The sequence below is a fragment of the Pistacia vera genome, unplaced genomic scaffold (genome assembly GCF_008641045.1).
Source record: "Pistacia vera cultivar Batoury unplaced genomic scaffold, PisVer_v2 Contig338, whole genome shotgun sequence".
NCBI lineage: Eukaryota > Viridiplantae > Streptophyta > Magnoliopsida > Sapindales > Anacardiaceae > Pistacia > Pistacia vera.
The window spans coordinates 1,114,807-1,134,576 of NW_022196155.1; the positions used below are offsets into that span (position 1 = coordinate 1,114,807).

The 19,770-nt window shown below is 35.6% G+C and overlaps 4 protein-coding genes across 4 annotated transcripts; 1 reads left to right on the forward strand and 3 right to left on the reverse strand.

Annotated features, from left to right (window-relative positions):
- Positions 1-457: 457 nt before the first annotated feature.
- On the reverse strand, positions 458-4,286 carry LOC116138142 (flotillin-like protein 3). Its single transcript, XM_031423886.1, has 3 exons — positions 4,242-4,286; positions 1,103-2,100; positions 458-1,020 (listed from the first exon to the last, which is right to left on the reverse strand). The coding sequence occupies exons 2-3, from the start codon at positions 2,027-2,029 to the stop codon at positions 499-501; spliced, it is 1,449 nt and encodes a 482-aa protein (XP_031279746.1). The 5' UTR covers positions 2,030-2,100; positions 4,242-4,286; the 3' UTR covers positions 458-498.
- Positions 4,287-4,300: 14 nt separating this feature from the next.
- On the reverse strand, positions 4,301-7,204 carry LOC116138141 (flotillin-like protein 3). The gene is made up of 3 exons (XM_031423885.1): positions 6,201-7,204; positions 5,582-6,118; positions 4,301-5,032 (listed from the first exon to the last, which is right to left on the reverse strand). The coding sequence occupies exons 1-2, from the start codon at positions 7,125-7,127 to the stop codon at positions 5,597-5,599; spliced, it is 1,449 nt and encodes a 482-aa protein (XP_031279745.1). The 5' UTR covers positions 7,128-7,204; the 3' UTR covers positions 4,301-5,032; positions 5,582-5,596.
- A 1,300-nt stretch (positions 7,205-8,504) lies between these two features.
- LOC116138039 (40S ribosomal protein S11) lies at positions 8,505-10,590 on the reverse strand. Its single transcript, XM_031423750.1, has 6 exons — positions 10,461-10,590; positions 10,338-10,378; positions 10,115-10,215; positions 9,110-9,254; positions 8,922-9,011; positions 8,505-8,814 (listed from the first exon to the last, which is right to left on the reverse strand). The coding sequence occupies exons 1-6, from the start codon at positions 10,470-10,472 to the stop codon at positions 8,724-8,726; spliced, it is 480 nt and encodes a 159-aa protein (XP_031279610.1). The 5' UTR covers positions 10,473-10,590; the 3' UTR covers positions 8,505-8,723.
- A 4,996-nt stretch (positions 10,591-15,586) lies between these two features.
- On the forward strand, positions 15,587-19,575 carry LOC116138082. Its single transcript, XM_031423810.1, has 9 exons — positions 15,587-15,867; positions 16,062-16,264; positions 17,096-17,277; positions 17,355-17,639; positions 17,724-17,782; positions 17,889-17,925; positions 18,047-18,118; positions 18,512-18,836; positions 18,929-19,575. Exons 1-9 carry the CDS (start codon positions 15,729-15,731, stop codon positions 19,346-19,348), a joined length of 1,722 nt encoding a protein of 573 aa, XP_031279670.1. The 5' UTR covers positions 15,587-15,728; the 3' UTR covers positions 19,349-19,575.
- The last annotated feature ends 195 nt before the right edge of the window (positions 19,576-19,770 follow it).

Genomic DNA, 19,770 nt, shown 5'->3' on the forward strand with positions numbered 1-19,770 from the left:
GCCCTAGATAGCGACTTCGCGGTTTGACCATTTCAAAATATAAATAAATATAATATGGATTCTAAATTTATTTCCCGTTATTATAGACATTAATTTATTATTGTCACATGAATTTTGTGATTATGTAACATATATGATTTAATAACTTTAAACGCATATTATATAATTTGAATAATATATATAGTAATATTCAAAAAACACATTAGTATCCCAGGACATGAATGGTGGATATATTTGTCCCAAATTTTTTATGTCAAAATTTATTGACACAAATATTTTATATATGATTCAGATATTTAGATAATTTAAAATAACTAGAATCGTTATATATCTATATAAAAAAAAAGTAGATAATTGAATATTCGGAAAGAATCAAACTAGAAACAAACAATCAGTTGGATTTGCAACTATTATGAGTTCAAATTAATAATAAAAGAAAAATCAAAATTCCATTTAAAACTATTAGAGGGAAACTAAATCAACCTATATAATAGCTAATTAATTATTGGGAGGGTTGGTGGAGTCAGGCAAAGAGCCCATCCAAGAAGGTGGGAGCATTCCAGTTTGCTCATGAACAGTCTTGAACAAGGGTGGCAGCATGCGATAAACCCCAGCAACTTCCTTCATGGCGGAGCCACCAGCTGCAGCCCCCTCTGATCCATCGCTACCATTATTCCAAACGCTGATTTTGGGCTGCATTCCTTGCACGGCTTGAGCGTTAAGTCTGGCAATGTCTTGAAACATACCCCCAGTTATCATCAAGTAATCCCTCACGGCCGCATAGTTGCCCCCCACTGCGCCTAAAAGAGTGCGCAGGTAATGCCCTTGGGCTTGTGCAACTGCCATTAGCCCTTCAGCTTCTTTTTGCTTTGTATATAATTCTCCATCAGCGGCTTGTTGACGAGCATAAAATTCTGCCTCGGCCATTGCTTTCTTAGCCTCTGCCTCCTTCTCTTTTTCGAAGAGTGCTGCTTCAGCGGCTTTCTGTTTCTTGTAGAGATCCCAGTTTGCTTCTTGCACCTAACAATAACAAAAGAAGTAAGTATAATCCATTCTTCATGAAAATTATATACATATATATATCAAAAAATTTCGTGATTACCTTGGTTTCATATTCAACACTGGCCTTACTCAAAAACTCAGCCTTGAGTTTCTGAGTTCTGGTCATGCCATTCATCTTTTCAACTTCTCCTTGCAATTCAGCGTCCCTCAAGGCCACCGCCTTGGCGGCCTCCACCTCCGCCACCTGGGCCTCTTTGGACCAAGCAGCCTTCTTCTTCGCCAGTTCAGCATTAGCCTTTGCCACCTCAGCCTCTCTTTCGTTCTCATAAACCGTAACTTCAGTCTTCACCTTTATCTCCTCCTTTCTCCCCTGTCCTTGCCTTTGGGTGGATATCACCTTCGTCTCTGCATCAATCTTCGCCGCGTTTTGAAGCGTCTGACCCTGTCTCAACTTTGCTCCAACTTCTCCTTTCATCTTCGCCTCCGCAACATCGATTTTAGCTTGATTCGCTGCCTCCATCTGTGTCTTTTGACCCAAATAAGAAAAGTACTCATGTCCAGGCACATCAACCAGTTGTTTAACATTAGCGTTGTAAATTACAAGTCCAAACTGGTTAAGTTCAAGTTGAACTTTTTCAAAAACTTCTTGCTTGAACTCTTTGGTGCCTTTAAAAACCTGTTCCATGGTCATGGAAGCGGCAAGGACTCTAGTTTCACCTTCAATGATACCCTGAACAAGCTCGGTGACATGGTCAGAGTGCTTGTCATGTGGGGCGATAAGTTTGGCATATTTAAGCAAGCTTTCTTCATCATCCACGCGAGGGCCAATGGTGAAGACGGCCGGGAGGACAAAGGGGAGTTTCTCGGCACTCATGGCTTGAACTTGGAACGTATAATTGACAGGTGAGACCTCGATAATAGCACAAGATTGGCCGGGAAAGACCCATCCTTTCTTGGCAATTTTAATATCTCTGATACCACTTCCGGTAATGGCAAGATATTCACTAGCTTTGGCTACTTTATACATGGTGTATCGATGAAGAGAAACAATAACAGATTATATCGAGAGTAAATAGAGGAGGATGAATCAACCAACTTCTGCAAGAAACAAAATAAATTGGAGAAATAATAGTTTGATATTGGGATGTGTATATGTATACATATGTATAAACAATCCTGACCCAATTCCTGTAGGAATAGGACTCCATTGGAGTCCTATTCCTACAGGAATTGGGAATTTTCCAGGTAAGGAAAGAAGGAATATGATTCCTATTCTTAATACGATTGCCATGTCAGGTAAAGAGTAATGGGACTCGATTCCTAATATAGTATTACTGCACATATAGGATTTACCCTTTTATACAAATTCTTCTATCATCTTGAATCAAATCAAAAGAGGAATATTAATTATTTATATAAAATAAGCAAGTAGGAACAGAAAATAAATCAAATCAAATATTCTTAACGAAAAATTATTCCCATCAAATTTTCAATATTTAAAATGGGATCAAGAAGAGGATCTTATCCTTTTTTATGTTTTTCTCTAAGATTTTATGCTCTCATATGTTTTGTTTATTTGACTATTTGAGTTGAATGAATTATTATTTAATATAGACGCTGTGCTAATCATATTTAATCTACAATTTGCAAGTTGTTCTTGCATGATTTATCCAAATTGCAAATTGCATGATTTACCTTATTCTTGCATCAGTGATCAGTACCCTAGTTTTTCCTCACCAAATTTAAGATCCTTGCTCCATAAATTCATAAATGAAACTCGGTTCAATCAACCGGTCATGTTAAGGGTATCTCCAATGAAACACTAAATTGGTGTAAAACACCAAAATGGTGTTCAAATTTAATTTGCTTCTACCATACAATAAAAGCCACACCAAATTTGGTGTGAATAGTGTCATACCAAATTTGGTGTAATACTATTCATCTACACCAATTTAGTTTTTTAATTTTTTTAATTTGTCTTTATATTAATTTGATTATTATTTACATTAATATTTATAATAATTATATAATTCAAAAAATGATGAAAAATAAAAAACAAAACTTCATTCAATGCAAATATTAAACTTCAATAATTCAAAATAAATTAACACTAATTTTAAAACACTAAAATTAATAGAAAATACAATATAAATTAGAATAACAATTTAGTATTCTAATAGATAAGAAAGATAATCGAATCAAGGATATAACGATTCACCATGCTTTTCGAAATACATTAATTGATTATTTGTGAGAAAAATGTACTAATTCAAAAAATTAAATTACTATCAATATGAAATTTTACTTTTGTGTTGTTTTTATTTTTATTTTTTGTGGCATTTTATATCAGATTTTATTTTTTTATATTAAATATAATGTTTATTTAATTTTATTAAATTAGTATAATTTTTAAAATTATTATTAATTAATAAAACATATTATTCCCAATATTCAAAAAAATATTTTTTTTGGTAAAATATTTTATACAATAGTAAAATCGTGTAAAAATTACACCAATTTAGTATTTGTGATTAAAGATTTTCTAATATAGTCTACCATTTTCAACACAATTTGGACGGATAGACTTCAATAAAGTAACAACAATAAAACTATGTTTATTCACAATCTTACTAACCATCTTACTATCCTGATAAATATAATGGTATAGTACGGGTACTATACGTATGGTACCCGTACTATGCCGTTATATTTTCCAGGATTGTAAGATGGTTAGTAAAATTGTGAGTATGCATAGCATTACTCAAGTAACAATCACATCCCTGAACCAACTGTACTAAGAAAGGACTCGTTAACACCTAGTTGAACACACGGGCCTTGTTATTGTTAATCGAAAATAGAGTTTACTATTTTCCCATTTCAAGTCCAGAAACCAACCTTTTGTCATTCAATTAAGAACATAGATCTTCAACATTACTATTAAAAAGACAATGTCATTAATTCCAACCGTATGAATAAATCTGAGATTCCTGTTACTACTCTGCCATCAGACAGGACAGGGTAAAATTGCTAACGGTAAAACATGACAGAAAGTTAATTCAAAACCCTCTATTAGGGCCACAATTCAGTTATTTACAAGGGAGGATACTTGTTTTATATCAACTATAAAAAATACCTAAAGAATACCACAGAGGACAGTATTATTGACTTATTGTATATGAAAGGGCAAGCCAAAGAGCCTTAATATAAGAGAGAAGTGAGCTCAATAAAATGGTTGTTACCTCTGATACTTCTTCACAAAATGAAGGTAGTTGCGCCTAACAATGATGGTCATGTTCATCTTAGCACTGTGACAAGCAATGTTCTGAAAACCGGATCGGACTATGACCCGTTCAAAGGTCCGGTTTTCTGTTTGACCAGTTGGATTGGTCGGTTGGACCGTATTCTGTAAAATTCTATTAGTCCCTAAATGTTTGAAATTCATCATAAACACCCCTATATACTCCCTTAAGGTTTGAAATATGTCCAAAACACCCCTGTTGCGCGAAGAGACTAGTGATGGTGGCTGCAGCGACGATCGATGGCCAATCGAGGTTTGGAATCATGGGGCTTTTGATGTATAGGTGCCGACGAATCTGATGGTGGTGCTAGGGAGTTCCATTGGCGCCGGAACTAACTGGAATCAAGAAAAAAGTCTGACGGTGGCGTGAACATTAGGTGGACGGCAAGCGACAAAGGCTGGACGACGGCCATTGAAAATGGATGGGTTTTGTCATGGAGATGCCGTCAAGTCTAATGGTGATGTTTTCTCCCTCGAATAATGCCAAAATCTGGCGGGATTAAGCTGCGATTGGACCGCGATTCAACACTATTCCAGCGGTCTAATCCGGTTTGAATGAAATTAGCAATTTTCAAAGGATACCGGACCAGATATACCACCGGTTACCAGTCGAACCAGTCCGACCAGACGGTCCGGTTTGGTTTTCAGAACATTGGTGACAAATACCGGCCAAAATACGACCTCTAATAGAAACAGTGACAGTAAATGGGCACTTCTTGTCAATATAAGTACCTGAAAAGCAGTAGCAGCAAAACAATTCAATCCTTGATTCTTCCCAAAACATATGCAGGTATAGCACTAACAGAATTTCACAAATAATAATATGATAAAGGAGATATGTGACAAAAATGATCGGTCAAAAATTAGCTTCCACAAAAAAACAGTAATAACAAGAATCATTTTAGCATGCATAGTAAGGATGATGCTCCAAACAGTAACCTTACACAAAAGCATTTGAAAGCAATCCAATGATTGGGAAGTGGAACTCACAATAAAAACAACACAATAGTAACTTTAAACCCATATTATATAATTTGTATAATATCTAGTAATATTCAAAAAAACACATTAGTATCCTAGACATGAATGGTGGATATATTTGTTTGAAATTTTTTATGTCAAAATTTATTGACACAAAAAATAAAGTTGATAATTGAATACTCAAAAAGAATCAAACTAGAAACAAACACTCAGTTGGATTTGCAACTACTATGAGTTCAAATTAATTATAAAAGAAAAATCAAAATTCCATTTAAAATATTAGAGGGAAACTAAATCAACCTATATAATAGCTAATTAATTATTGGGAGGGTTGGTGGAGTCAGGCAAAGAGCCCATCCAAGAAGGTGGGAGCATTCCAGTTTGCTCATGAACAGTCTTGAACAAGGGTGGCAGCATGCGATAAATCCCAGCAACTTCCTTCATGGCGGAGCCACCAGCTGCAGCCCCCTCTGATCCATCGCTACCATTATTCCAAACGCTGATTTTTGGCTGCATTCCTTGCACGGCTTGAGCGTTAAGTCTGGCAATGTCTTGGAACATACCCCCAGTTATCATCAAGTAATCCCTCACGGCCGCATAGTTGCCTCCCACTGCGCCTAAAAGAGTGCGCAGGTATTGCCCTTGGGCTTGCGCAACTGCCACTAGCCCTTCAGCTTCTTTTTGCTTTGCATATAATTCTCCATCAGCGGCTTGTTGACGAGAATAAAATTCTGCCTCGGCCATTGCTTTCTTAGCCTCTGCCTCCTTCTCTTTTTCGAAGAGTGCTGCTTCAGCGGCTTTCTGTTTCTTGTAGAGATCCCAGTTTGCTTCTTGCACCTAGCAATAACAAAAGAAGTAAGTATAATCCATTCTTCATGAAAATTATATACATATATATATCAAAAAATTTCGTGATTACCTTGGTTTCATATTCAACACTGGCCTTACTCAAAAGCTCAGCCTTGAGTTTCTGAGTTCTGGTCATGCCATTCATCTTTTCAACTTCTCCTTGCAATTCAGCGTCCCTCAAGGCCACCGCCTTGGCGGCCTCCACCTCCGCCACCTGGGCCTCTTTGGACCAAGCAGCCTTCTTCTTCGCCAGTTCAGCATTAGCCTTTGCCACCTCAGCCTCTCTTTCGTTCTCATAAACCGTAACTTCAGTCTTCACCTTTATCTCCTCCTTTCTCCCCTGTCCTTGCCTTTGGGTGGATATCACCTTCGTCTCTGCATCAATCTTCGCCGCGTTTTGAAGCGTCTGACCCTGTCTCAACTTTGCTCCAACTTCTCCTTTCATCTTCGCCTCCGCAACATCGATTTTAGCTTGATTCGCTGCCTCCATCTGTGTTTTTTGACCCAAATAAGAAAAGTACTCATGTCCAGGCACATCAACCAGTTGTTTAACATTAGCGTTGTAAATTATAAGTCCAAACTGGTTAAGTTCAAGTTGAACTTTTTCAAAAACTTCTTGCTTGAACTCTTTGGTGCCTTTAAAAATCTGTTCCATGGTCATGGAAGCGGCAAGGACTCTAGTTTCACCTTCAATGATACCCTGAACAAGCTCGGTGACATGGTCCGAGTGCTTGTCATGTGGGGCGATAAGTTTGGCATATTTAAGCAAGCTTTCTTCATCATCCACGCGAGGGCCAATGGTGAAGACGGCCGGGAGGACAAAGGGGAGTTTCTCGGCACTCATGGCTTGAACTTGGAACGTATAATTGACAGGAGAGACCTCGATAATGGCACAAGATTGGCCGGGAAAGACCCATCCTTTCTTGGCAATTTTAATGTCTCTGATACCAATTCCGGTAATCGCAAGATATTCACTGGCTTTGGCAACTTTATACATGGTGTATCGATGAAGAGAATCAAAAACAGATTAAATCGAGAGCAAATAGAGGATGATGAATCAACCAACTGCTGCGAGAAACAAAATAAATGGGAGAAATAATAGAGGATTTACCCTTTTATACAAATTCTGCTATCATTTTGAATCAATTTAAAAGAGGAATATTAATTATTTATCTAAAATAAGCAAGTAGAAAGAGAAAATAAATCAAATCAAATATTCTTAACGAAAAATTATTCCCATCAAATTTTCGATATTTAAATTGGGATCAAGATGAGGATCTTATCCTTTTTTATGTTTTTCTCTAAGATTATATGCTCTCATATGTTTGTTTATTTGACTATTTGATTATTATTTAATATAGACGCTGTAGTCCATGTATAACAGGTGCACATCATATTTAATCTACAATTTGCAAGTTGTTCTTGCATGATTTATCCTAATCAATCCACATTTCATGATTTATCTGTAGATCATGCTAACTGCTAAGGGCATTTCCAATGAGACACTAAATAATCACACCAAATTTGGTGTAACACTCTTCGTCACACCAATTTAGTGTGACACTATTCATTTACCATTAAACATTTTTTATTTTTTCATTTAATTTATTTAATTTGATTATTATTTATATTAATATTTATAATAATTATGTAATTCAAAAAATGATAAAAAATTAAAAACAAAACTTCATTCAATACAAATATTAAACTTTAATAACTTAAAATAAATTAAAACTACTAAAAAATATAAAATAAACTAGAATAACAATTTAATATTCTAATAGATTAGTGCCAAGTCCTCTAAGATCATCAAATCAAGGATAACTCATCATACTCTTTAAAATGCATTAATTTATCATTTTCAACACAATATGGATATAGACTTCAATAACGTATCAATCGCATCCTGAACCGACTGTACTAAGAAAGGAGTCGTTAATTCCTAGTTGAACACACGGGCCTTGTTCTTGTTAATCGAAAATAGTGTTTACCATTTTCCCATTTCAAGTCCAGAAACCTAACCTTTTGTCATTCAATTAAGAATATAGATCCTCAACATCACTATTAAAAGGACAATGTCATTAACCCGGCCAGTAATTAATCCCAACCGTATAAATAAATCTGAGATTCCTGTTATTACTCTTGCCATCAAACGGGACAGGGTAAAATTGCTACTGGTAAAACAGACCTCGAGAATTTAAAAAAGAAAAAAATGTCAAAAGAGACTTAATTCAAAACCCTCTATTAGGGCCAAATCAAGCCTCCTCCCATCAACCATGACAGAACACAATTCAGTAATTTACAAGGGAGGACCACTTGTTTTATATCAACTATAAAAAAAGTCACTACCCATACTTATCCTCGAAACATCAGGTTCATAATGTATGTATGCATTGTAAGAAACAAGCCCTCAGAAAACATCCTCTTATCACAAACACCAAATATTCGCTAAATGGCATAACAAAAATAGATTAACAATTCACTTATCTAGAAATTGAACGTCATAACAAAGATTTTAATACTAGAGGCAAATCCAAATAACAAAGTCTGATAAGACAACAGTAACAAAATTTAATGTAACCACATCTCCAACTCAAATTGCCGTGAATGCCTTCTTTGCACCACCAGAAGACCCAGCTGGTATCACTTTCAAGACATTAAATCTGACTGTCTTTGACAGAGGCCTAGCAAAACATACAAATAATTTACATCATAAAGTGAAAATGAAAACAAAGCAAAATAATATTCATACACAAACAGACCCATAGAATCTAAAGATACAGCATCTTACCTGCACTGGCCAATGATAACATGGTCTCCCTCTTTCACACGGAAGCATGGTGATATGTGTGCTGGAATGTTAGAATGTCTCTTCTCATACCTAAAGAATACCACAGAGGACAGTGTTATTGTATATGAAAGGGCAAGCCAAAAAGCCTTAATATTAGTGAGAAGTGAGCTCGTTAAAATGGTTCTTACCTCTGATACTTCTTCACAAAATGAAGGTAGTTGCGCCTAACAATGATGGTCCTGTTCATCTTAGCACTGTGACAAGTACCGGCCAAAATACGACCTCTAATAGAGACAGTGCCAGTAAATGGGCACTTCTTGTCAATATAAGTACCTGAAAAGCAGTAGCAGCAAAACAATTCAATCCTTGATTCTTCCCAAAACATATGCAGGTATAGCACTAACAGAATTTCACAAATAATAATATGATATAGGAGATATGTGACAACAATGATCAGCAAAAATTAGCTTCCACACAAAAACAATAATAACAATAATCATTTTAGCATGCATAGTAAGGATGATGCTCTAAGGAGTGACCTTTACACAAAAGCATTTGAAAGCAATCCAATGATTGGGAAGTGGAACTCACGATAAAAACAACACAAATAGTGATCAGATCACAAGCTGACATCAACATGTCCCACAAGTTACAAATTCACGAAATTAAATAAATTATTTATACAAACTAATGAATGTTAAAAGACACACTCGTGAAATTCTTCTCTAGACCCAATCTACAATTTGCAAATAATGCTTGTGACACAAAAAAATCATAGCCTTAGCAAGAGCTATTCAGATGATTAGTTGCAATATATATAGATGAGCTGCAACACATTCAATTTTGGCTTGTGATGTACCAACTGAGAAAAAACACACGAGGAACTACATTCTCAGTTCTAGAAAAGTGGACTAGTCTTTCATTGTAATAATCAAGCAACTCTTAGGGTAGACAATACAGCATGTTACATACAGAACATATGAAGCTGCACAATATTTTGACGCAAGTGCTAAACACTCTAAGCAACATACAAATGCTCTAACCGTTAAACCCCACAAACTAATCCACCAGATCCAAGTATATCATGTGCAGAAATCACTTTAGACTCGAGCAATTCTAAAACGCCACATTAAAGTCCAAATAAAAGTAAAATAGACTAGTAACACAAAGCAAAAAATAAAATAAAATGATACCGTCAATTGCGTCTCTGGGTGTCTTGAAACCCAACCCAATGTTCTTCCAAAATCGATTCCCTCCCTTTCCGGGTCTCTTTCCCTTCCCTGATTTCTTCGAGCTGCAAAACATCAACACAAGTTAACAAAAGAAAAACACTTTTCTGCAATCCATTTGTCGACATTAATAAAACAATTAATCCACTATTCTACAATAGATTGACAAACAAGCAAAATAAATTACCTTAAAAACACCTTGGGCTGCTTCAAAAAGGCTTTCTCAGTCTGCAAAACAAATGGAACAAACAATCAGAAACGTGAAGGAAAGACATGTAAGGTAACATTTTTGTGAAGTGGGAATCTGAACCTGCTCCGCCATGGCTAGATTTGGAGATGACCAGCAGGTTGCGAATGAATAAAGGAGGCTAAGAAGAGAGAAACCCTAAATCGCGCCGAGAGTGAAAAAGCAGTGAAGCTATAAATAGGGTTTATAAGTGAGACCCAAAAATGGAGAGAATGACTGAAATACCCTTTGTTTCTTGGACTTTCGCATGGATCGGACCTTCCAAATTGGATTGGGCTTATATAACAGCTTTGATTAACATTTCTTTTAAAATAAAAAAATGAGAATAAAAAATACATATTATAAAATACTTTTCTTATAAATTACTATTATTTCAATTATACGACTTCTGTTTTATCATGATACATAATCACGTTTGTTTGGGTTTGATTTCTGAACCCTCCAATATCCCTTCAAAAGTTATAAACCCTCTAAAGTCCCTTCCAAAGTTATGCTGTATATATTTGGTGTTATGGTATATACTAAAGTTATAGTTTGATTGGATTTGGACTTTGGACCCTCCAAAGTTATAAACCCTCCAAGGTCTTTTTCTAAAATTGTGATGTATATATTTGGCCTAATAGACTCCTCTCTCTCTTGAACTAACTTTTTGGACTCAAACTCATTTATCAATAAATATAAAAAATTTAAATTATATATAAAATCTTTATCAACAACCCAAAAAATGGAAGCAAATATGATATAAGAAATTTTGCCGTATCTCCATAACTTGTAATTTAAGTAGCATCGATAAGGCTATAAAATAGCCGAAATTAGTATATAATTGCGATCTTAATAGTTTGAAAATATGTAATCGACGGCTATTGAAGCACAATTCGAAATATTATATGAAGTTAAATATCTTTTAATTACATAAAAGATATGTGGATTAATCTTACATTTATTTACTTCAATTTTAATTACGATATATTTAATGCATACATTGTGCTAGATGAAGTTTGATAAATTGCCAAGAATCCATTAAGATATGGACTTCATGATGAGTCATGGGCAGTGAAATAAGATGAATAACCTATATAAAGGATACGGTAAGCTGAGAGGAGCGGGTCATTTTTCAAACTTCTTCCACGATACAACAAGCGCTGTTGTTCTGATACTACACCAGAAACAGTAGCAATTTCCTCTTTCAATGCTAGAGACCTAAAAGACGTACATAAATTTGGCAATAATGATAGGGACACCGAAAATTTTACACCGAAAATATGTACCGGTCTACGTGTAACACGCATCTGATTTGTTTAACAATTTTTTTCTAGTGAACGGCCATCCATCAAATTTAGACGGCCGTTCACTCACATGGACGTCCATCTATATTATATGGACGGGTGTCCATATACAAAGGACGGGCGTCCCCATTTAAAGGACGTCCGTCCATAAATAAAATATAAAAAAAAAAAACTTTGGGGACGGCCGTCCATAAATTATGGACGACCGTCCCTTATGTTTGGACGAACGTCCATTAGGATGGACGCCCGTCTATACTTAAAAAAAAAAAAAAAAAATTTGGACGGGCGTCCATTGCCCGTCCATTATTTTGGTTTCTACAGATACTGCCCATCCATTATTTTGGTTTCTACAACACTGCACATATTTTCTTGAAGGGACAAATACTGCACATATTTTCTTGAAAAGGCCATGAGAGGGATATATCCAATTTTGCTCTAGAAAGCTTGGACACATCACTGCTGAGCACGTCAGAATCCATGGCAGCAGATTTCTTCACACTGGTGAGCTCATAGCTTAAACCAGATACAACTTGCAAGCCTAGCTTCCTGCACTTGGCATCATCAGGATTTTGGCTAGTACCCGAAAGATGAGCACCTTCGGTTCTTATAATTTCTTGTACAACAAAATGCTCAGACGAAGGACTAACATGAGAACCCAGGAGCTGGGGAATGAAGACGAAGAAGACAAAATTTTTTTTTTTTAAAGTGTCCAAACATTTTTTTTTTTTTTTTTAAGGTATGGACGGGCGTCGACGCCCGTCCAAATGTTTTTTTTTTTTTTTTAAGTATGGACGGGCGTCCATTCCTAATGGACGCCCGTCCAAACATAGGGGACGGTCGTCCCCAAAGTTTTTTTTTTTAATTTTTATATTTTATTTATGGACGGGCGTCCTTTAAATGAGGACGTCCGTTCATATAATATGGACGGACGTCCATGTGAGTGAACGGCCGTCCAAATTTGATGAACGGCTGTTCACTAGAAAAAAATTATTAAACAAATCAGATGCGTGTTACACGTAAACCGGTACACATTTTCGGTGTAAAATTTTCGGTGTCCTTAGCATTATTGTAAATTTGGTAGCCATCCTTATTACGAGATAAAAAATACCATAGTGCAGACTTGATATTTATCAATCAAGAAAATAAAAAGATTCTAGAAAAAGAAGACAAAATAATTGATTAATCAAAGATTTAAAAGAAATTGATATTTACATGTTTATCCACTTGCAAAAAGTGTATGCTTTCAAGTCCATTGTAATGATCTTTATTTTAATAGTAGCATCAGAAATAGTAACCCTAGTTAGTAAATATGGATACGACCAAAAAATAGTACGAAAATTTTATAAGTATAATACGGTAAACAGTAAAAAATATGTTTATAAAAATTTGGTTATAAAATTTGGATACGGAAAAAATACGGTACGGATATATACGGGTTTAATACGGTGCATTGTCAATAATATGTTTTGTCAATCTTAGTTTAACATTTTTATGGACTACCTGGTTAAAATCAATATAACATTTCAAATGCAAAGTATTCAATTAACCAATAACACAAATACACAATATATAAATATAACTGATATTCAAATTATAGTCTCCAGACTCAAACACAATATTTAGCCAAGATTCAACTATAGTGTCAAATCAAACACAGTCATAACAAAACCAATTGTTTACAAAAATTATAAATACACCCTGCAGTCAGTTTACAAAAATTACAAATGTACCATGTAAAACTATATATTGTATTAAACACAGTCTCTTCTCTTTCATTTTCTTGTTCATTTCAAAACTTTCTTCTCTCTTTCTTCAGTAAGTTTCTTCTCTTCTTTCTCTTTGTTTTCTCCACCTTCTCTTCACTTCCTTCTTAAACCTTTGTCTCTTTTGTATAAACTTATGTCTATTTTGTTTCTCTTCCCTTCTCTTCTCTCCCTCTTCTTCTGTTTCTTCTATTCTCCCTCTACATTTCTTGCCGACCGACGACTGACCACAGTTGGCCACTGCATGTGGCCAAGATCTACGCCCCCTCACACCTTTCTTGGGTTTTGTGTTTTGTGCTTGTGATTGGTTCACATGATTGGGTCTGTCGATGTCCTCAGGCTCGCTGCTCTGTTGCCCGAGCAACTGTCTTATGGAAATTTGTTTGTTGGAGTTGAGTGTGGGAGTTGATAGCCTGTTTGCTGGAGTTGATTGTTGTGTGTTGATTGTGGGAGTTGATTGCTTGTGGAAATTTGTGAAGAATTGAGGAAGAAAAGCTGAAGAAGAACTGAGGAAGAAGAATTGAAGAACTGAAGAAGAACCAAAGAAGAGATATATGTTTTAATTTTAGTAAAAACCCACTAAAACAACGTCGTTTTGGGGGTGAGATTTTGTTTTTTTTTTTCAATAATTCGCGAATTATATGGGAAGTCTTATTGTACGCGAATTATACGACATATTTTATAAAATACGTATACGTGCGTTTTATATGTGAATTATACAGCTGTCCATACAATTCACATATAATATGCGTTTTTACTAACTAGGATCGTAACACCATCGTCACTGTTATTTTCCATCTTCTTCAAAAACCTAGAACTACCTGAAAGAAATTTAACCTTAACAGTTAGCATTTGATTGATCTTCATAAAGCAACTCAGAATAAATTAACGTAAGACTCAACATCATTGTTTGCTGCAACACATTAACAGAAAAGGCTGTTGAAGACACAAATAGAAGTGTTCAATGAAGCGAGTTACCGGAGAAGCTTGAAGATGGTTGGAATCTTGATTGAGAAATGAATTCTCAAAGTAAATCTTTGCTCAGGTGACTTGTTTGTTTCTGTATCTCTTTTCTCGTTGTGCTGTCGAGGCTTATAACGGTTTCGCGCTTACTTTTGGGCCGTTTGATTAGAAACTTCTCCAGTCATTTACTACACCCGTTCGATTAGATTAATCACTTTCAGAATTTCCTATAAAATTATTTATGGTGTTCTGATACTAGCTTCTCTTATATTTGGATTACCAACAAAATATATGGTTCTGCATTTTGATATTTATTTCAAACTTCATGAACTTAGAATACACTTCGATGATATTCGTTACAGGAAGTTTTTCTAATCCTAGCCTATACAACCTAAACTTTTCCAAATCAGTCTCCCTCCCTTAAAGCAAATAAAATCTCATTCATTTCGAGATCTTGTGTGGAATCTCACGTAGATTTTCTTCATAAATCCTCCCATGACCTTTTTATTCAACATAATATATCAATAATCACGTAAGTAAGAATATAAAATGAATATCCAAACTTAAATACTTGATAAATTTGTAATCTTTATTATTTTATTGTCACATTACATAATGTTGAGGTGGTGTGGATATCCTCAATTACAAAAAAAAAAAAAATAAAAAACATAATGTAGCACTTGATAGTTGATAGAAAGGATTATAAAGATAACTTTTAATGCTTCATATTTAAAAAAAAAAAAAAAAAAAAAGTAAATTACTCCACTCAATTTGTAGTTAAAGAACATATATCAATATTTAACAATGGCCGAGGAGAGTTAAATGGTACCTTTGGATTGGCCCATAAAGTGCAGGCCAGGCGAGTCCTTAATTTCAAAAAGATAATAAGAAACGCGGGAACTCTGGCTTTTTATCGCATTGTCAAAAGCGCAGACAGAAAAGATAACTTCTTGAAGAAAGAGCCCCAATCACCCCATCACCTACTTGGACTTTGGGACCTATTTCCTGCCTTACAATCAAATCCTCAATACCCCACTTTCATACTTATCACAAACTTCACTGGACTCTGTTACCCCCACCGTTTGTCATTTTTACTCCTTTTCTCCCATATTACTGCCTTTTCACATCTACATTAAAAGAGTATTATTTGTCTTCAAATGGTTAGTCTTAATTGATTCCCATTTGCGGTTTCAAGTATCCAATGCATACATCTCCCTTCCCCCTTTTAACCGCTCAACATTTACAGTAATTCTCAAAAGTCTCGGACACACACAGGCGTGCACCAACTCTCTCCTTCGGTGTCTCTGTCTTTGTTGGCCATGAGGCCATTGCAGTGTTACAGGTCACTGCCATTGTTTCTTATACTCACCATTGCCTTCTTCTTCTTCTCTTCTTCTTTGTTTTGTTTCACCCATGGAGCCTCCAATCATCTTGCATTCCAACCACCACTCCCTTCAGGTACTTACTTCAACTTGTAGTGCTACAATCTTTTCTTCTCCTCTGTTTGGCTTTCAGGAAATGGAGGGAAAAAGTTAAAAGGAATAAACTTTTTTATGTTATCTGTTGAGTCTCTTTTATCATTTTCTTTTTCTGAAAGTTTTCTCACTTCACTCAAGTAAGTTAAAGCCTTAAAGTTCAATAAATTTTAACAGAGTCTATAACTGAGGTTCGGAGGTTTGTTCCTGAGGGACCAAGCGATGCGCCTATGAATGAGGATGATGATGATAATAATGATGACTATGAGGGCTCCTCATCAATTGTCTTGGCTGCAAAGAGGACTTACAGAAGAGACCCTCTTAATGGTTTCAGAAGATACACGGGAGGATGGAATATCAAGGAGGTTCATTATTGGGCTGTAAGTTCACTAATTTTTCCTTCATTCTTTAGTACACAAATGCTTTAATCTTTCGCCAAAACAAAATGCCTGAGGTTTCAGGTTTTTCAGTCACACCCCAAATGCCCTGTATCAAAAATGCCTCAGCCTCCTCCCCTCTTAATTGAGCTTTAGTCACTCATTCACTCTCACTCACCATGATACAAAAATTAAAACCTGAAACCTCAGGGTTTTACTGTGTATTTCGGCGCAGTAGAGTTGATTTTACATTTATACCCAGTATTATTAGCTGGAATCGATTATGCAAGGTGGGGTTTAGAAGTCAAATTACTTGTATATGGTTTAGTCAACAATGTGGGGCAGGTCAGCTGTCCAAGTAGTGACAAAGTTTGACAGTACGTAATATCATAGTCTTGATCAAATCATTATTATGATTATGATTAACAATTTTCTGATATGAATAACGATGATGAGATTTAGCCTTGTGGCCGACCGCAAGACTTTGACTATCTGGATAAATTATTTAGAGGTTTTGTTTTTGAAATCAACCAGATTATTTCATAGAAGGTGCCCGGTAGAGAGCACTAAAAAATTGAAAACGAGACATGAACTTCCATTTGCTCTCAGAGTAGTACTAATTCTAGATATATTCAATATTCAAGTAGGCAAATTGTTGAATTACATTAGAGCCTGACCATGTTTGTGCTTTTGCTTTCATATTTCGATTGAGCTAAATTTTCACTCACTCAGGTTAATCTAGTGTTAAAAATTTCTTTGTAGTTAACTATAGTTTTCATTCACTAAGTATCAGTTTTCATTATTTTCTGTCCCTGAACTTTTGTTTGATTGCAGTCAGTGGGTTTTACTGCAGCTCCTCTTTTCGCCATTGCTGCAATCTGGTTCCTTGGTTTCGGTGTGTGCTTATTACTCATCTGTATCCGTCACTTCTGTTCTCGAAGGGAGCCATATGGATATTCTAAAATTGCTTATGCCCTCTCTCTAATTTTCCTCATATTCTTCATCATTTTAGCAGCGTAACTCTCTTTCTCTTTCTTTAGATTTTATGTTCAATTCATTCTAAGCTACAACTAATCTTTGTTCTTTGTTGCAGCATTGGATTTGTTATCCTTTATGCTGGTCAAGGGAAGTTTCATGGCAGTACAACATCAACATTGGATTATGTTGTAAGCCAGGCAGATGCCACCCTTGATAGACTGAATGGTGTGTCAGATTATCTTGCCGCGGCCAAGCAATTACAGGTTGATAAAATTTTCCTACCTTCTAATATCCAAACTGATATTGACAACATTGAAGCAAAACTTAATGCTTCTGCTAGCAACCTTGCTGACAAAACTGCAAAGAGTTCGCATGACATTCGAGATCTTCTAGATTCTGTGTAAGTGAAGGATCCTGGACCTTTTTTTATACACCTTTCACTGCTTATCTGCATCATAGAAGGAATATGTTGATTTCCATGCAGGAGATTGGCACTAATTCTGATCGGGGCTATTATGCTTGTCTTGGCATTTCTTGGATTCTGTAAGTCCTTTTAACTCCCTAAATAACATACATTGCTTTTCCATATATTTCCAAATTATTATAAGAAATTCCTTGTTCATTTATATTTTGTGTTTTCTGGTTCCAGTATTCTCAATGTTCGGAATGCAAGTTCTCGTCTACATGTAAGTGAGACAATAAAATGTAAAAGTTGATTTCTTTATACAAGTCCTCATTTCTTTATAGTTCTTGTCATATACATTTAAGTGATTCTTTACAAAGGAATGACCTGTCGAATTTATGCAGCCTGGTTGTCTTCGGATGGATACTTGTTGCTGGAACATTTATATTATGTGGCGTTTTCCTTCTTCTTCACAAGTAAGTTAATAGAAGTGTACTGAGTTGAGAGTTGATCTCTTTTAGCATGTTTTCCCTAAGTATTTAGCAAGGGTATTGTTTAATTAAAGTGACATTTCGTTTAATAAATTTGAATTATATCTTTTTGAAGACACTTTTGAGTTCCCAAGTTAATAATCTACTTGGGGGATTCTGCAAGACGCATGTTCCTCCAAGGAGTTGGCCTCTACATTATTGTAAGGAAAACTGGGAAACAACCATATAGCAGTTTGTTGATAGTGATTCTTTAACATCATATTTTTCAAGTGCTAAATTTGTTAACCTCACTTCATTTTACCTTTTTTTGGAGAAAATCCATCTTTATTTCCCCAGTTAATTAATTCCTTTTCTTCTGCTATTCTTTTGATGTGCTAGTGCGGCCGGGGATACATGTGTTGCAATGAATGAATATGCTCAAAACCCAACTGCACATACATCTCTAGATGATATAATACCTTGTGTGGACAAAGCCACTGCCCAAGAAACCATAACGCGTAGCAAGGAAGTATCTTCCCAGATTGTTGAAGTAATTAATGAAGTCATCACAAATGTTTCAAACATTAATTTTGCTCCTGCTTTTGTACCTTTCTATTTCAACCAAACTGGTCCATTGGTGCCAATATTATGCAACCCATTTAACTCTGACTTGACGAATCATCCCTGCTCTGCTAGTGAACTGGACTTCAACAATGCAACACTGGTAACTTACTGAATCGATAACATAAGAAATCCTTTTTATTTATTATGTTTTTTGTGAAGGCTTTAACATTTGCATTCAATTATTGGACGCAGGTTTGGAACAACTATGTTTGTCAAGTTTCACCAACTGGTGTATGTACCACACCAGGACGCTTGACCCCCACATTCTACAGCCAGATGTCTGCGGCAGTAAATGTGAGCAACGGTTTGTTGAATGATAGTCCTTTCTTGGTTGAGCTTGAAGACTGCACATTTGTGCGTGAAACTTTCAGCAACATATACAGGGATCATTGTCCGGATCTGCAGCTCTATAGTAAATGGATTTACGTCGGTCTGGTGATGGTCTCGACTGCTGTTATGCTCTCTTTGGTGTTCTGGGTAATATATGGGAGAGAGCGGCATCATCGCCTCTATACAAAACGGTTAAACAAGAGTGGTCTTGAGGAGAAAAAAAGCCTTGAACTTGAAGAAATTCAAGAGAACAAAATCCTTGAGGAGAGGAAAGATAGTTGAGAGTAATCAAACTCTAGTTTTACTTAAGTGTTGCCTAATTTGAACTAGTATTCTTTTCACGCAGTTTGGTTTTGCTAGTATTGTAAATGGTGTCTCAGTCTCAAATGCATGAGCATAATTTATGCATAACAACAGCATTACCTTTTCTACATATTTTATAATGAAGCTCTGCAGTTTCATAAAAAGACACGATTAATTTTTTCGGCAAGTTCTGTCATCTGCTTAAAGTATCTTTTCATATTAGGCTTCTTTTACACCTCTCTGTTACCATCTTTCATATTTTTTATCATTTTGTGACCACTGTGTTGGAGTTATCGACTACTTCAGTATTAATGGTTAATGCAGACACATTCGGGTCCCATAGGCGGTTTTGGATTTTTTCATGTATAACTGTTGTATAATTTCTTTTAAGTTACTAATTC

What these genes read in the sequence shown, in the direction of transcription:
- LOC116138141 (XM_031423885.1), bottom strand. Translation starts at nt 7,127, where the DNA reads ATGTATAAAGTTGCCAAAGCCAGTGAATATCTTGCGATTACCGGAATT. An exon ending in GTGTTGAATATGAAACCAAG is followed by an intron (nt 6,119 to 6,200) that starts GTAATCACGAAA and finishes TGTTATTGCTAG; the next exon opens with GTGCAAGAAGCAAACTGGGA.
- LOC116138142 (XM_031423886.1), bottom strand. Translation starts at nt 2,029, where the DNA reads ATGTATAAAGTAGCCAAAGCTAGTGAATATCTTGCCATTACCGGAAGT. An exon ending in GTGTTGAATATGAAACCAAG is followed by an intron (nt 1,021 to 1,102) that starts GTAATCACGAAA and finishes TGTTATTGTTAG; the next exon opens with GTGCAAGAAGCAAACTGGGA.
- LOC116138039 (XM_031423750.1), bottom strand. An exon ending in TTTGTGAAGAAGTATCAGAG is followed by an intron (nt 9,012 to 9,109) that starts GTAAGAACCATT and finishes GGTATTCTTTAG; the next exon opens with GTATGAGAAGAGACATTCTA. An exon ending in GTTATCATTGGCCAGTGCAG is followed by an intron (nt 8,815 to 8,921) that starts GTAAGATGCTGT and finishes ATGTTTTGCTAG; the next exon opens with GCCTCTGTCAAAGACAGTCA.
- LOC116138082 (XM_031423810.1), top strand. Translation starts at nt 15,729, where the DNA reads ATGAGGCCATTGCAGTGTTACAGGTCACTGCCATTGTTTCTTATACTC. An exon ending in CTTGGCATTTCTTGGATTCT is followed by an intron (nt 17,783 to 17,888) that starts GTAAGTCCTTTT and finishes TTCTGGTTCCAG; the next exon opens with TATTCTCAATGTTCGGAATG. An exon ending in ATGCAAGTTCTCGTCTACAT is followed by an intron (nt 17,926 to 18,046) that starts GTAAGTGAGACA and finishes GAATTTATGCAG; the next exon opens with CCTGGTTGTCTTCGGATGGA.